Source organism: Bombus pascuorum, chromosome 8 (genome assembly GCF_905332965.1).
Source record: "Bombus pascuorum chromosome 8, iyBomPasc1.1, whole genome shotgun sequence".
NCBI lineage: Eukaryota > Metazoa > Arthropoda > Insecta > Hymenoptera > Apidae > Bombus > Bombus pascuorum.
Genome location: NC_083495.1, coordinates 7316176 through 7330508, shown reverse-complemented (window position 1 = coordinate 7330508; position 14333 = coordinate 7316176). Strand labels below are relative to the sequence as shown.

Below are 14333 nucleotides of genomic sequence, written 5' to 3'. Positions count from 1 at the left end.
ATACTTATTACCATTATGTTCGTCATATATGTATATGCTAATATTTTGAATAAAAACTGTAAACAAACTATAGCAATTATAATACAAATTAAAAAAAGAAAATGTAAATTTTAAAATCGTTTCTTTCCTTTCTCCCTCCAATGTATTCGATTTTAAAGAAGAAAAAGATTAATGATTTAATTAAAATTAATCATCTGTTCAACACAAATCAGTATTCGTGTATGATATTTAACGCTTATATTTGCTGTATCATTTATATTTTTTAATTAGCTTTTTGCTTAATAATAAAATAATTATAGGAAAAATGTATAATTTATTCCAATATATTATCAACATATATAAGTTTTATAATTGTGTTATAAAAAGCATTCGATATCAATTTCTAATATAGAGCAAGGTGTATTTAATTCAAATCTTGAAATTACATCTGGATGTAGAACTCCCATCTTTCCAATCACTTTATCATAACATAATATTTCCGCACATCGATGAGGGAAGAAAGTGGGATCTGAAAGAAATTATACGGACTTAGGATAATAGATAATATGATACTTTTTTAAAAAAGAATATTCCTAAATAAATTGCGTTCTCTTATACGTATAATTTGGTACATGGAATTTTTCATATAATGCTTTACCATCAACAGCACGAAGATAATATCCATTTATATTATTACTGCCATTCCATGGCACTTCTAATATTTGTAATATTCTATCCAATAAACCATGAATTACTTCAAAACCGTCAGATTTATTACAATATACTGCGCATAAATGTCGATTATTACGTGCACCAACTTCCACATCATTATCTTTTAGTATAATGTCGGAAACTTCGAATAATTTATGAGGAAGTGGCATCTTTTTATTTGCAGCTAACGTTTTCAATAATCCTGGTATCAAAGTGGTACGGGCAACCTGTAACATTGTTATGTTGTTAATTTTATGTTTTGAATCAACCTGAGCCTACAGTCTTGAAAAACTTTTTGTACATGCCTGAAATTCTAATGTTTTTGGATTTAACACATGAACAACTGGTATGTTTAATAATTCGTGACCTAATTTATCCGCTACATCTTCACGAGAACACTGTAAGGAGAAACTTTTCAACTACAACTGATTTGTACAATTTGTATAACTGTGTGCTCAAAAATTTTGCATACCAATGAAAATGTCAATGCTTCTGTGAATCCAGCACAAGCCAATTCTATCCGTAGTTGATCAGATAATTTATTCAGCGGAAACTAAATTTAAAACATGAATAGGAAATATTTTATCTAAAACTTAACCAGCTTAAAAATCGGCGATTGTAACATTTATTAGTACCTCATCCGCAGTGGTAGATAAATGCGGCATAGTTTTCTCAATTTTATTATATCCATACGCTATAGCAATATCTTCATAAATATCACATGCATGTATCACATCGTGTCTTGTAGGAGGCACTTCGACATTTAATATATTACCATCTTTAACAGATGTTTTCAAAGACATTCTAGAAAGCAAATTAGCCAATTCCTCCGCAGTTTGTTTTATACCAATGTATTTCATTGCTTTTTCACAATCTATTTCCTCAATTCGATATTTCAAGTCTGGATAATGAAATACTTGTTTATCAGGATACACAATTTCCACTACCTCTATTGAATATTTTATTTTACAATATTGACTAAAAGCACAAACTATAGTATCCAATACTACCTTTGCCTACAAAATTTTTCAGAAGTTTGCTATTAGTTGATTTATCTCTTACAAATATAAAGAAAATAATAGCTTTTATATACCTTTGTTAAATCTGTCGCAGTACATTCAACTAATATATTTTTAGTATTGAGTGTAATTTTTGAGTGATCTCCATTGATAATAGGTGGAAGTGATAAAATGATTCCATTACTGTCTTCTACTACAGGATAAACTGGACTGTCCTTTATAATATGCAGATATTGCTTTAATTGCGCATGGTTCTAAAATAAAACTTAATATAAAATTCTTTTTAAAATAAAGTCCATGTTAAGTAGTCATTCAAATTGTAAAAACACCCACTTCGTATAAATTCATAATTCCTTCTGCTGTATATTCCATCTCTTGATTAAGTGGCTTAAAACAAATGTCAGTTGGTGACCTTGCATCATATAAAAATGGACCTCTGACAGTGTCTAGATCATGGGTTCCAATCGATACTAAAGTTCTTTTCCTACCTATATTTTGATGCAATTTTTCTTGAAGATCGATGAAGCTGTTGTAAGAATCTTTAGAAAATGTAACATCACGTAAAACAGCTGCAACAATATGCCCTCTAACTTTCATACACTAAAATATAATATAAAAAAACAGTTTTATTAAAAGTTCAACTTTTTAATTTAATTTTTAGCTTTTATTTTTCAATTGAATTACCTTTGTTAATTTTTAATTTAAAAAACATTGATAATAATAAAAATCATATATATACCTGCTTTGTCATTATAATCTTTTGTGTGCTTGTACTTGGAAATATCTTTGTATATTGTGGTATATCCATTCTATATTTAAAAAAGTTTTTTAATTGTAGTAGTCTATATCATATGTTTAATTTATTATTGCAGTTATTGCTAATATATAATATGTTTTGTTATTATATACTAATAAACTAATAATGAACTAATGGAACTATTAAAATAATAATATGATTTTAATAGGACTCTGTGGTGTGAAAAATAATAGAAAAATTAAAAAACTATATAATAAACATATATCGTACATACTGCTTTTGAAATATAAGAAGTCCAAGAGCTAAACCTTCTAAGCATAATAGATCATATCTATTTGCAGGTATATCAATTTTATATATAACTTCTTCGGATACTTCTCCACTATGATTTAAATTTTGCTCCTTTGTCATCATTTGTTTCTCTGTTGTCTAAAAATAAAAATTTAACTAATTCTAGGATTATTTCAATGTAATATTACATATGAAAATATATAGCAATTCATTTCTTATACGCATTAATACATTTGATAGTATCCAATAATATATAAGCTGCATACCACTTCATCCAATTCTAGTCCAAACTCAAAACATAAGTTTTGAAATTCGGCATCCGCTAAAATCATATTATGGATTAATTTACTTATAAATATTATATTCGTAAATATTTAGTTAAGATAATTATAAACGTAAAAGAAGTTGATACAATTTACAATGTTCATTATTTGAATATTTGTAACTTACAATATGTTTTACCAAGAGTTTTAAACAACAGGTCACGTTTAATATTAATAGTCGGCATTTTTATATAATACAAATTCTCAACATGCAATAGCCGATTATTAATTCGAAAATGGTTAGAACTGCGTTGAAATTGATATATCTCGGAAAAGAATTTAAGGTTAAAATCAATTTATTTTACCACAGAGGGAATTTCCTTTCTGATGTTATTAATTCTAAGCAGGGATAGGGAGCAGCATTGTAGATATTATAAGTTAAGGTTAGGTGTATCTGTTGTACCTATCATACATATATTTCTGTAGTTCGCAGATTTAAATTTAACAAATTAATGGTTATTCGCAACTTTTTAGAACGGAACAAGTAATAATAATACAAGTAAAAGCATTCAAATTTCTGTTGTATAAATATAACCAGATATAATTAAATATTTATATAAACATCTTTTAAATATAATTTACATATATATAAACAATTTATATAAACGTCACTTATAGTAGAGCTTTTGTTACTCCAAAATAAATAAATAAAAGTCTTTCACTTAGACTCCTTAATAAAAGTGTACTGAATTCTATGAATACCTAGTAGATGAAAAAAACATTACTTGAGTATGAAATTTTATTTTTACAAAAAACAATAACATGTTTTAGCAAATTAGTCACTTTATCCAACAAAAAAATTAACCCAATGAAGCATTGATGATTGAGGATGTATTATAAACAAATTTTATTGGCGAATAATAAAAAATGATTTTCATCCCTCAGTGAATCAATGAACTAATCATTCTGAAACAGAATAGAACATATTACATTTTCTTATAATAAACATTTCATAGTTAGTTAGGTCTACTAGCCTCTACATTTTCTAAAACTTACCCATATAAATAGTAAAAAAATGATAAAAGATAAAATATAAGTTTACTCCATCCTTCCCTTTGATGAATTTTAAGAGCTTGAGCACTCATTATACTAGTAGGATCATAAAGACCTGGTTTAGACATGATAGGTCTATGATAATATTGCCACAAGTGATATATTATCAATGGCATGTTTAAAAGCAATGCAAACCATTGACTACTAATTAGAAATAAAATGTTGATTAAAATGTGTAATCCATATTCTGGAATAACTAGCTGAAATATATACAGACATGTGTATATACATTATACATATATTTAACTTAGCACTTAATTTTACATACACTTGTTATTGATTTTGTAAATATGATATTATAAAAAACTAATTTCAAACTCTTACCGAATTTAAACTATTGCATTGTTCAATCGGATTTTTATAGCCAGTTTTTAATTCATCAAATGCAATAACCTGAAAAGTATAATGTCTTTAGGTAGAGTCATGTAACTTTACACCTATATCGCTAAGGTTAGAAATAATTCGCATTGAACAGACGTGTACACATTTTTAATTACTGTTTTGTTTTGAAAAGCAGACATTATAGTTTCGAAGAAGTACGTACATGAAATATTGCAAAAATGATTAAAACAGCATCTACAATTAAGGCCACGATATATGAAAAAGCGGCTAAACTGAACGCCATTGTAATAACTGTACGTGATGCTAGTAATAAGTTGATTCAAGTAACATAATTTGACTTACAAATGAAGAATTGCATTTTAAGTAAATATATTTATATATATATAGTATAACTTATTTCTGATATTACTTCCTTTATTTTCACATTTTCCAATGTGATGCAGCGAATACGTTGCCATTGTGGGATGTTTTCGTTTCAGTTTATACGTATTTATGTCGAATCTATAGATGAAATGCAACTTGAGATTCAATGTCATGCTCAAAATGCAATTTTATCAAAATAACTAGAATTATTAATAAAAGTTGCTAAAAAGAGATCGTTTTGTATATTTATAACATATACGACAAATTTGACAATAAATTCTATATGACTTTTATGACATTTATGTGTAATTACATTATTATAATTGAAAAGATACTTGAACACAAAACAAAAAAAGCAGACTTAGACCTATTGTTTCTTTAAGACTTGATAGAAAATATGAATAGAAAAGATAATTCTACTGAAAAATGATTTCTAAGATCCACATACATAATAGATATAAATAATTTTTAAAATTCGTAAGATTTATTTTAAAATCAATCACATTAAATACAAGTTATTCATATCTTCACAATATATATGCTTTGCAATGTTTTACTTTGTATATGCATAATTAGTTATATAGTTCTTGTTAAATTCTGAGCTCCATATGTATGATTTAATTCTGTTTCTAACCTTGTTATTAATCTCTCTTCATCCCTGTCGCTCCACTGATTGTTACTACTTATGAGCAACTTTCTTTTAGGCTGCAGCATATGTCTGATATTCTCATAAGATATGTCTATTTCCTTAAATGCATTTAATAGAAATATTGCAATTATTACGGTTAAAAAACCACAAGATGAACCCAAGATATCCCCAGCACTCATATTTTCCCATTCCCTGAATAATATTGCAGATGCAATTATTACTAATGTTGTGAAAACTACATAATAAATAGGTGTTACGATTGTGGTTTCATATAAGTCGAGGGATCTATTCAAATAATTCATTTGTACGCTGATACAGAGTATAGCGCTAAATAAAAAGGCCCATGTTAACCAGTTCGTAAATCCATTATTAAATCCAAGAATGGTTTCTTTCAAAGCCAGTCCTAATCCTTTACAACTTGTAACGGTCAATGAACCAATGGATGAACACAGACAAATATATATCATAATATTTTGATTTCCATAAGCGGGACCAAAATAAAAAATAATTAAAATACTGCATACTATTACAATTAATACATAAATAATATATCCTGGATCTTTAACCTTATCTAAAAGCTCATTTAATGTACTGATTTCTTCTTCTTTTGGAGAGTGAATTACAAGAACTGTGGAACCTAAGATGCATAAAAGGCAACCAATCTGGAATAATATTAATTATATTTATCTTTATATAATATATCCAATAGAAATTGTATTATTTTATAGTAAAATTTTATTTGTTATTTTATATTTTTGTTTCTATATAACAAAGATAATTTATAATATATATTACATCATTACCTTTCCTAGCAAATTAAGCTTTTCGTTTAAATATTTTGATGCTAATATTGTAGATATTAGAACGCTAAGTGCTCCTAATGGAGTAACCAACGAAGCTGGTGCAAATGCATAAGCAGCAAAATTTGCTGCTTCTCCTACCGCCACTTTAATGAAATCAATATTATTTGTAGTAAAAGTAGTATATCTTGAACACATGTACATATTGTATAAGTATTTTCTGTTTCACATACTTGAAAGAAGACCAGTCCACCACATCCATTCTTTTAAGTAGCCAAATCCTCCGGATGAAGCTCGTAATGCACCACGCCTTTGTAATCTAATCAGTGCCTTTTTTTTAATGATAAAACTGGCACCTAAATAATTGTAACATTGTATAACAATCAATACTAAATTGTTTTAAATAAACTTCTAATCGAAATTAGAGAATCGGTCAACTAACCTATAAAGCCACTAGAACTAATTGCTAAACCTAAACCTGTGTAAAAATTTGTTGCATCATATAATTGTGTATCAACCGCAATTTTTGTTACTCTGCTCATACTTAAATTTTAGTTTTGCCAGTAATTCATCAAAATATAAAAAATATATTATACTTTATACTGTTAAATTTTTACAACATTATGTAAACGTTATAAGAAACGAAATGTTTATCTGACATTTTACATTCGCCAAATTAATGTAATATACACTGTAATGATAATGATTGTATGAAAGTATATATATAATTCAAAATAATGTACTCTATGGATAGATCATTATGCGCGCATGCGTATATACATATTCGATAAATACATATATACAATATAAAAACTGACACTACTAGAGCGATATCAAAAAGGTTTATAATTGATATATGTCGTTATCGAAAAACTGCCAATATGCATTAGTATTTGTTACCATCCGCCGATTGCTTATGTTCTGTTTATAAAGAAGAGTTGGGCGAGTTTAAAGACCTCGTGTACAACGTGCATATATGAGGCTATAGGAAACGTCTGTTAGAATTTACAATTCTGTTAAAAAGGAATATCATGAATGTATTGTACTTGGATTAGATTTTTCTGATTTGATCTGATCGCCACGAGGCTGTCGGTAACACTTGCGTAAAATGATAAATTACTTATAAAAATAATAGCCGAATGACTAATTGATATTATTTTACGAAAAAGAACAATAGTTCTAATTTTACGAAAGCTTCGCTGGCCGTATTGAAAAAACTAACCCAAATCCAATATATTAGTGATATTCGTTTTTAATTCTGTTGTAACAGTCATTTTTTACAGTCTCGCATATGCACGTTGTGTACAGGGTCTTTAAGCTCTCCTCACCCTTATTTATAAACAGAAAATAAGCTGCTACAGACGCACAACTATAAGCAGAATTCACTGTAATAGAAGTGGCATCTTTTTGTGAATATCTAGGAAAATAAGAGTCCATTTTCCAAAATTTTGCATTTTACAACATCCAATATCCAAAAATCATCGAAATCGGAGGATAGTCAGATTTTCTATTGTTTCACTTAGGATTGTTCTCTTACTTTTTTTCTTAACAAATAAAATACATTGACAACAAAATAATAGTTCGCATAACACGATTGTTATGTATGTAACTGTTATATTATGAATGAAAAATATCAATGAATAATAATTTAATTTGTAAATTAAAGTGATTAAACAGTAAACATATGATAAAATGATTTAACATTTAATGAAATATGTTTAATTTTCCATAAATCCTAATTTACAAATGATTATTATATATTTTTTATGTTCACAATATATATTCTTTATATCTAATAAAAACATAGTATCAGGACATATATAAGGTGGGTGAATGTAAATTTTACAATAGAAGTAAAATGGGATGATATTGCAAAAAGAGATCAATGTGTTAAATTTTTACCAGCACCCTTGTTTATCAATGAGCAATGTTTTCAATATTTTTTGACAAACCAATCTTACTGTATGAGTAGGAACTGTGGAGGCACATAAAATGCAAAGTATATGGTCTCCATGTTTAACTGCATAACATTTATGGTACTCTGAACATAGGTAAGTTTCTTTTACACCAACAAATTTCCAATTATCACCTGTTGTTTCACATTCAGATTCTGAAGATAATATATATGTCTCTACAGCTTGATGATAAAATGTTCTTAATATGTCCAATCTATGTGAACCACTGACTCTATTTTTTGCATACTGCATATTCTTACCAAGTATAAACTTTTGTACCTTATAATTTGCTAACAGAAACCTAAATTCCGGAGTAAAAAGAAAAAGATATTATATAATACATTTTGATAATAGGTTTTTCTAAATAAAATTATTTATATTAAGTGTTACTATTATATATTACCCAAGTGTCTCTGAATCCAAATTTACAGATGTAGGTAAGTTACGTGGATAACACTGTTCTGCATTGTGTAAAGCATCAATACTATTTTTCCAACATTGTATGGCAAATCTTTCAATCTCTGATAAACTCGGATTGGGTCCACATAAGGCTAATACTTCGACTTGATTGATCAATGTAATGGATACTAATCTAAAAGCTACCTATATGATCAATTGAATTGTCTTATGATCAGTTGAACTTATTTTTTAAAATAAATCTTATTAGATTAATAAATAAAAATTGTATTTTAAAAATTTTTAACGAAAATACTCACATTTGGACTTTTATAAGGTAAAAATACTGGAATGTCTCGCGTGCTATAAGTATCTTCTGTATTAACAGCTGTTATTAATAATTTTCTTTCAATGGGACTTAAATTCCACCATCCTTCTGTAGCTACTGCTAAACATCCATGTACTAAGATACATCCATATATAGAATCCAAACATTCCATATAACCCTCTAAGCATGTCTTAAATAGATTATTATTTACTATGCAGAAAATGCATGAATTAAAAAGAATTCAATTACCTGAAACAAATTATTTTCTTGGCACATTATACATTCTGTCATATTGATAATATCAGTTTTTGAACAAATTCCATCACCAACATCAAGACATTGCAATAAACTATCAACAATTGGACTGCACAAACGCATATCTTTCTTCAGCTTTTCTATGTTCTTGGTATTTTTTAATTCCTCGATACCAACAAACAAGATCATTGCACCAAAAACTGCATTTAAGAATTTATCCAATACAGATTTGGTAGTTCCACTTGCAATAACTATTAATGTAATACTTTGTTCAAATTCTTTCCACATTATCGTAGTATCAGGTAAATTTGTATTTAAAAGTTTAATGTTTTGTGATTTGAGAAACATATGTATCCCATATAGAGATGCTATTTTAGAAAATGTCATCTATAAATATGTTGGAGAAAAAAGGAAGAGTGAAAGAAAAATTAAAATTGATACTACATAGATTTATGTATTACTCTTTTGTTTATAATTATGTAAATTTTACCGTATCTCCTTCCCCTTTCTGGCGAGAAAATAAAGGAATTCCTCCAGTAGAGGTTAAACACATAACGTGGGCTACCATAATAATGATTTTATTCTTTTTAGGCGTTAAATATTTAATAAGCTTTTATATAAACTTTTACGTTCCTAATTTGCAAATATTTTATCCCTCCTGCAACGCAAATTTAAATTCAATCTATTATCAATGTTATACCAATGTTATGCTAGCTTTTATAATATTCTTATTCTTAACCTCAATCCTGTGTTTGCAACCTTATTTTTATGACGTCGTCTGCATACTAGATCATTTAAGTCCATGCACCTTTTTTTTAGACTTTTGTGTTTAAAAAAGACCCCAAAAAATTTTTAAATACTTTTCCAACTTTCTAGAATATCATCCAATAATTTCTATTGCTCCATGTTATATGTTAGATGTTTTCAGACTTGTTTATATAATCGCGGTTATAACTTTTGAACCAGTGAATTCTTCACTTTAAAACATGCATTTTCGGAATCTATACATCGAAAACAGCAAAATTACACAAAATAGTCAATAATTTTTTGATCCCTAAAATAAAAATGAGACCTTCATTTTTTTAAGTAAAGCAAAACTTATACAGAAATATGTAAGAAATGAAAAATTATTTAAAATTACTGGTCAAAAACGACCCAGTATGTAGATGGAGAGTTAATATAAATCGGAGATGAGTTTGCAATGTTTCGATTAGCGCTTGCTGGAATGTTGGCCACATAACACGCAATTTCAGTGAATAGACGTGCAATGCAGGATGCGGGATTTAAAAACAGATTTTCAAGAGGCGTGCTTTTTCTAACAATAGTGACTTTCTTTGTTACAAATTGCATCTCGCTGAGAACAATTGAATATTTTAATAAATTGACAATAGTGATGTATTGCCAACCTAAAACGCGCAAGCTTTAGGGAGAAGTGACAACATAACACAGGAAGAAAATCTGGACTGAAACATCATCGATGTATGACTGAAACGTCATACATACATAAGTTTGAACGTTAGATGCGCCGCCTATAGGTTGTTAATGTGAAAACATTTTACACGAGCCTTGTGTGCTTGTAGAAAAAGTAGTGATCTTGTCATCTGTAGCTACTTAATAAGCACGTGTCGAGTAATTGATAGTATAGCACACTGTTTTATAAAAAATAATGGGAAAAGGGCGGAAACATAAACCAAAAAAAAATTTCGCAGAAAAACGTCGTGAAAAACAGAAGGTACAAACTAATCGTTAAATAAATAACATCGGCTGCGAGGTTTGCGGTTATGTTCTATCTTATATATTATACATATACAAAGCTTATCAACCTCCTATATTTTGAAAATAATCAGTGTCTAATTGCTAACAAAATTTCTTTTCATATGAACAGTATTTAAAATTTTTATGAATTATACAGAAAAAGAATGAGTGGGATACTACTCCACACCATAACTATGAAGACATTATCAGAGAAAATAAGGATTTTGAAAATTATTACAAAACTCAGAAAATTGTTCCTGAAGAACAATGGGATTCTTTTATCAATACCATGAGAAAGAATCTTCCAGTGGCATTTAGAATTACAGGATCAAAAGCAGAAGCTAAAGCATTAATTGAAACTATTAAAGGAGATTTTTTTAAGGATATCTTAAAGGCACACGTCGAAGATGATTCAGAAAATAATACAGGAATTAAACCTAAGGATATATTACAATGTTTGCCATTTTATCCCGATGGATTAGCTTGGCAGTTGCAATTGACCAGGAAAGATATTCGGAAATCTGAGGCATATTTTAGATTACATAATTTTTTAATTGTTGAAACAGATAGTGGAAGCATCAGTAGGCAAGAAGTAGTTAGCATGGTGCCACCTTTAGTATTAGATGTAAAATCTAATCATAAGGTATATTGATCTACTAATATTTATTACATTAAATTTAGCTTGAAAGATAGAAAGGAATTATTTTAAATAGGTTCTGGATATGTGTGCAGCACCAGGATCAAAGACAGCCCAACTTATTGAAATGATACATTCTGAAGAAGGAAGTGCATTTCCAGGTATTAATGAAATTTTTAATATTTACAAACAAATTAAGCAAATTTTATCGATATTTTACAGAGGGTTTTGTAATAGCTAATGATCTTGACAATAATCGTTGTTATATGCTTGTACATCAAGCAAAAAGGTTAAACAGTCCAATTATTTTAATTACAAATCATGATGCCTCAGTGTTGCCTAATTTCGCTACTACCAAGCCAGATGGTACAAGAGAACACCTAAAGTTAGTAAAACATATGAAATAAAATATTTCTATTTATAAAGATCTTGTAATTTTTACATTCTGTTACAGATTTGATAGAATACTTGCCGATGTACCATGTAGTGGTGATGGTACAATGAGAAAAAATCCTGATATTTGGTGTAAATGGAGTCCAGCAAATGGCAACAATCTCCATGGGTAACTATTATTTCTCCTTAAACACTATATAATTTAATTAATAGAAATAACTTATATATCTATAAATTTAAAGAATTCAGTTTAGAATAGCAAGAAGAGGCTTAGAACTTTTAGCAGTTGGAGGAAGAATGGTATATTCTACTTGTTCATTAAATCCAATAGAGAATGAAGCTGTACTTCACAGGCTTCTTGTTGAAACTGGAGACTCTGTTCAATTAGTTGATTGTAGAGATTTAGTACCTGGATTAGTGTGTGATCCAGGTATTGTATATTGTGTATATATTGTATTATACATTGTGTATTGTATTGTACGACTTCACTATTGCATCAAACATTTAACAATGTACTCTCTAGGCATATCACATTGGTTACCAGCATCAAAAGATCTACAATATTATGAATCATGGGAAAATGTACCTGAACAGTGGCAAACACAAGTTCGTCCAAAAATGTTTCCACCAAAACCTGAGGATGCAACTAAATTTCACTTTGAAAGATGGTAAATAGAAATTGAGTTTCTTTTTAATATTGTTATTGATTTAATTACATAATAATAATGTTTTAATGATGCAGTATGAGAATATTACCACACCATCAAGATACAGGAGGATTTTTTGTGGCTGTTTTGGAAAAAGTAAATCACTTACCATGGGAACGTGCATCACACAAGAGCGATGAAGTTATTCAAAATACTAAGAGTGAAGATGATGACATTGAATTAAGTTTAGAACAAGAACAAAAAGCAAAAAATGTGCATGGGAGAAAGATATTTGACGATATGAACATATTACGAGAATCCAAAAGAAAACGCAGAAGACTTGCTTCTGGATTTAAGGAAGATCCGTTCATTTTCTTCGACGATGATAAGGAAGATGTGTGGTCATCTATTAAGTGGGTGGAAAATTTTTTTAACTTCCTGTTTATTTAATTGATCTTTAATACCGAAATTTTTAGAAGCTTTTATAATATATCTAATGACTTGGATCCTCGGTGTTTATTGGTGCGATGTATTGGTAAAAAAAAGAAAAATATTTATTACACGTCACCCGCGATACGTGATGTTGTATTGTCTAATGGAGATCAAATAAAATTAATAAATACTGGCGTAAAAACGTTTGTACGCTGTGACAATAAAAACATGGATTGTCCATTTAGACTTGCACATGAAGGAATACAAAGTATTATTCAGTATATTGGCGATAGTAGAAAAATTAGGTTATCTAAAGATGACCTGGTAATGTTGTTACAGAACAATAATCCTAATACACCACCAGAAATTGTGAAACTTAATCGGGAAACACAAGAACGATTACAAAATTTTGGTAATATATTTTATAGCATTAAACATTAATTATAAATTTCATTATAAAAATTGTTTCTTTTGTTGTTTCAGCAACTGGAAGTTGTATATTGGTATACGAAGAAGAAGGGACAGAAAAGCCGTTAAAGTTGCAAATGGTAGGATGGCGAGGTACAATGTCTCTGAGAGCATATGTTCATGTACATGATGCAATTCATTATCTACGTTTATTAAGAGCTGATTGTTCGATGTTTGGTATGTATTTTGAAGTATTTGCCATACATTTAAAATGTTACTTAGAATTATTATTTCAGAAAAAAATAAATACAAAGAAAATCGTGCTTCTCAAGACAATTCTACAGCTGTTTCTGTAGACTCGAATAATGAAACTACTAATGATGCTGACGGGAAAGACATTAACATAAAGAAAGAAATTAAATCAGAACTTTCGGACGAATTAAAAGAATAACACATAATTTTGTAATACAAAGTGATGTTCCTTTAATTTCTTTCAAGATATTAATTTCAGTATGTTATAAGAATAAGTAAAAAATTTGCATTTATTTAAAATTTAATAAAAGTGCGTCATTGGAATTCTGATAGGCGAATATTTAATGCGTCATGACAAAATGTATCTTATAGAAACGAAACAAAATGTTTTATTGGACAAAGAAATGATCATTATTTGATGGGAAATGTCTTTTGTTTTACTAATCGTTCTCTATGAAATAATTTATGAAATTACATATAATTTTTATATAGTTTGAGCGACAGATACTCTTTCCCTTTTTATTTTTGGCCATTAAATTCAAGATGTTTTGCTGATTATAGTACAAATATTGTTATAAACATGGCCGG

The 14333-nt window shown here is 28.5% G+C and overlaps 5 protein-coding genes across 9 annotated transcripts; 1 reads left to right on the top strand and 4 right to left on the bottom strand.

Annotated features, from left to right (window-relative positions):
* Positions 1 to 293: 293 nt before the first annotated feature.
* Positions 294 to 3444, bottom strand: LOC132909993 (phenylalanine--tRNA ligase beta subunit). 2 transcript variants are annotated; one of them, XM_060965295.1, is made up of 11 exons: positions 3208 to 3442; positions 3024 to 3079; positions 2741 to 2895; positions 2449 to 2518; positions 2043 to 2309; positions 1784 to 1963; positions 1326 to 1706; positions 1163 to 1243; positions 996 to 1088; positions 638 to 917; positions 294 to 508 (listed from the first exon to the last, which is right to left on the bottom strand). In XM_060965295.1, the coding sequence occupies exons 1-11, from the start codon at positions 3263 to 3265 to the stop codon at positions 357 to 359; spliced, it is 1773 nt and encodes a 590-aa protein (XP_060821278.1). In that variant the 5' UTR covers positions 3266 to 3442; the 3' UTR covers positions 294 to 356. The 2 variants fall into 2 exon arrangements, with proteins under 2 accessions (XP_060821278.1, XP_060821279.1); XM_060965296.1 differs by lacking the exons at positions 996 to 1088; positions 1163 to 1243 and having other exon boundaries at positions 3208 to 3444.
* Positions 3445 to 3805: 361 nt separating this feature from the next.
* On the bottom strand, positions 3806 to 7014 carry LOC132909995 (magnesium transporter NIPA2). 2 transcript variants are annotated; one of them, XM_060965300.1, is made up of 6 exons: positions 6730 to 7014; positions 6521 to 6643; positions 6291 to 6433; positions 4818 to 6149; positions 4458 to 4526; positions 3806 to 3986 (listed from the first exon to the last, which is right to left on the bottom strand). In XM_060965300.1, exons 1-4 carry the CDS (start codon positions 6827 to 6829, stop codon positions 5415 to 5417), a joined length of 1101 nt encoding a protein of 366 aa, XP_060821283.1. In that variant the 5' UTR covers positions 6830 to 7014; the 3' UTR covers positions 3806 to 3986; positions 4458 to 4526; positions 4818 to 5414. The 2 variants fall into 2 exon arrangements, with proteins under 2 accessions (XP_060821283.1, XP_060821285.1); XM_060965302.1 differs by having other exon boundaries at positions 4885 to 6149.
* On the bottom strand, positions 4073 to 4813 carry LOC132909998 (protein cornichon). The gene is made up of 3 exons (XM_060965307.1): positions 4678 to 4813; positions 4458 to 4526; positions 4073 to 4333 (listed from the first exon to the last, which is right to left on the bottom strand). Exons 1-3 carry the CDS (start codon positions 4756 to 4758, stop codon positions 4073 to 4075), a joined length of 411 nt encoding a protein of 136 aa, XP_060821290.1. The 5' UTR covers positions 4759 to 4813.
* A 961-nt stretch (positions 7015 to 7975) lies between the features above and the next one.
* On the bottom strand, positions 7976 to 10597 carry LOC132909994 (protein fuzzy homolog). Of its 3 annotated transcripts, XM_060965298.1 has the most exons (6): positions 10363 to 10597; positions 9712 to 10275; positions 9216 to 9608; positions 8959 to 9156; positions 8646 to 8845; positions 7976 to 8543 (listed from the first exon to the last, which is right to left on the bottom strand). In XM_060965298.1, the coding sequence occupies exons 2-6, from the start codon at positions 9787 to 9789 to the stop codon at positions 8186 to 8188; spliced, it is 1227 nt and encodes a 408-aa protein (XP_060821281.1). In that variant the 5' UTR covers positions 9790 to 10275; positions 10363 to 10597; the 3' UTR covers positions 7976 to 8185. The 3 variants fall into 3 exon arrangements, with proteins under 3 accessions (XP_060821281.1, XP_060821280.1, XP_060821282.1); XM_060965297.1 differs by having other exon boundaries at positions 9712 to 10597; XM_060965299.1 differs by having other exon boundaries at positions 9216 to 9589; positions 9712 to 10596.
* Positions 10598 to 10779: 182 nt separating this feature from the next.
* Positions 10780 to 14075, top strand: LOC132909438 (tRNA (cytosine(34)-C(5))-methyltransferase). The gene is made up of 11 exons (XM_060964290.1): positions 10780 to 10953; positions 11134 to 11619; positions 11690 to 11774; positions 11836 to 11998; positions 12068 to 12175; positions 12249 to 12436; positions 12530 to 12674; positions 12749 to 13066; positions 13130 to 13497; positions 13569 to 13730; positions 13790 to 14075. Exons 1-11 carry the CDS (start codon positions 10888 to 10890, stop codon positions 13942 to 13944), a joined length of 2244 nt encoding a protein of 747 aa, XP_060820273.1. The 5' UTR covers positions 10780 to 10887; the 3' UTR covers positions 13945 to 14075.
* The last annotated feature ends 258 nt before the right edge of the window (positions 14076 to 14333 follow it).

Excerpts from the sequence above, each read along its gene's own strand:
- LOC132909994 (XM_060965297.1), bottom strand. The coding sequence starts at position 9,789 with ATGGTAGCCCACGTTATGTGTTTAACCTCTACTGGAGGAATTCCTTTA. Across the intron at positions 9,609-9,711 it reads AGAAAGGGGAAGGAGATACG|ATGACATTTTCTAAAATAGC; the intron begins GTAAAATTTACA and ends ACATATTTATAG. Across the intron at positions 8,544-8,645 it reads TTGGATTCAGAGACACTTGG|GTTTCTGTTAGCAAATTATA; the intron begins GTAATATATAAT and ends TCCGGAATTTAG.
- LOC132909993 (XM_060965295.1), bottom strand. The coding sequence starts at position 3,265 with ATGCCGACTATTAATATTAAACGTGACCTGTTGTTTAAAACTCTTGGT. Across the intron at positions 1,244-1,325 it reads TATCTACCACTGCGGATGAG|TTTCCGCTGAATAAATTATC; the intron begins GTACTAATAAAT and ends TTTTAAATTTAG. Across the intron at positions 509-637 it reads TTATCTTCGTGCTGTTGATG|ATCCCACTTTCTTCCCTCAT; the intron begins GTAAAGCATTAT and ends AATTTCTTTCAG.
- LOC132909998 (XM_060965307.1), bottom strand. The coding sequence starts at position 4,758 with ATGGCGTTCAGTTTAGCCGCTTTTTCATATATCGTGGCCTTAATTGTA. Across the intron at positions 4,527-4,677 it reads TCATTTTTGCAATATTTCAT|GTTATTGCATTTGATGAATT; the intron begins GTACGTACTTCT and ends TATACTTTTCAG. Across the intron at positions 4,334-4,457 it reads AATGCAATAGTTTAAATTCG|CTAGTTATTCCAGAATATGG; the intron begins GTAAGAGTTTGA and ends TATATATTTCAG.
- LOC132909995 (XM_060965300.1), bottom strand. The coding sequence starts at position 6,829 with ATGAGCAGAGTAACAAAAATTGCGGTTGATACACAATTATATGATGCA. Across the intron at positions 6,644-6,729 it reads TAGTTCTAGTGGCTTTATAG|GTGCCAGTTTTATCATTAAA; the intron begins GTTAGTTGACCG and ends ACAATTATTTAG. Across the intron at positions 6,434-6,520 it reads GTGGACTGGTCTTCTTTCAA|TGGCGGTAGGAGAAGCAGCA; the intron begins GTATGTGAAACA and ends ATTTCATTAAAG.
- LOC132909438 (XM_060964290.1), top strand. The coding sequence starts at position 10,888 with ATGGGAAAAGGGCGGAAACATAAACCAAAAAAAAATTTCGCAGAAAAA. Across the intron at positions 11,620-11,689 it reads ATGTAAAATCTAATCATAAG|GTTCTGGATATGTGTGCAGC; the intron begins GTATATTGATCT and ends TATTTTAAATAG. Across the intron at positions 13,067-13,129 it reads GATGTGTGGTCATCTATTAA|AAGCTTTTATAATATATCTA; the intron begins GTGGGTGGAAAA and ends CGAAATTTTTAG.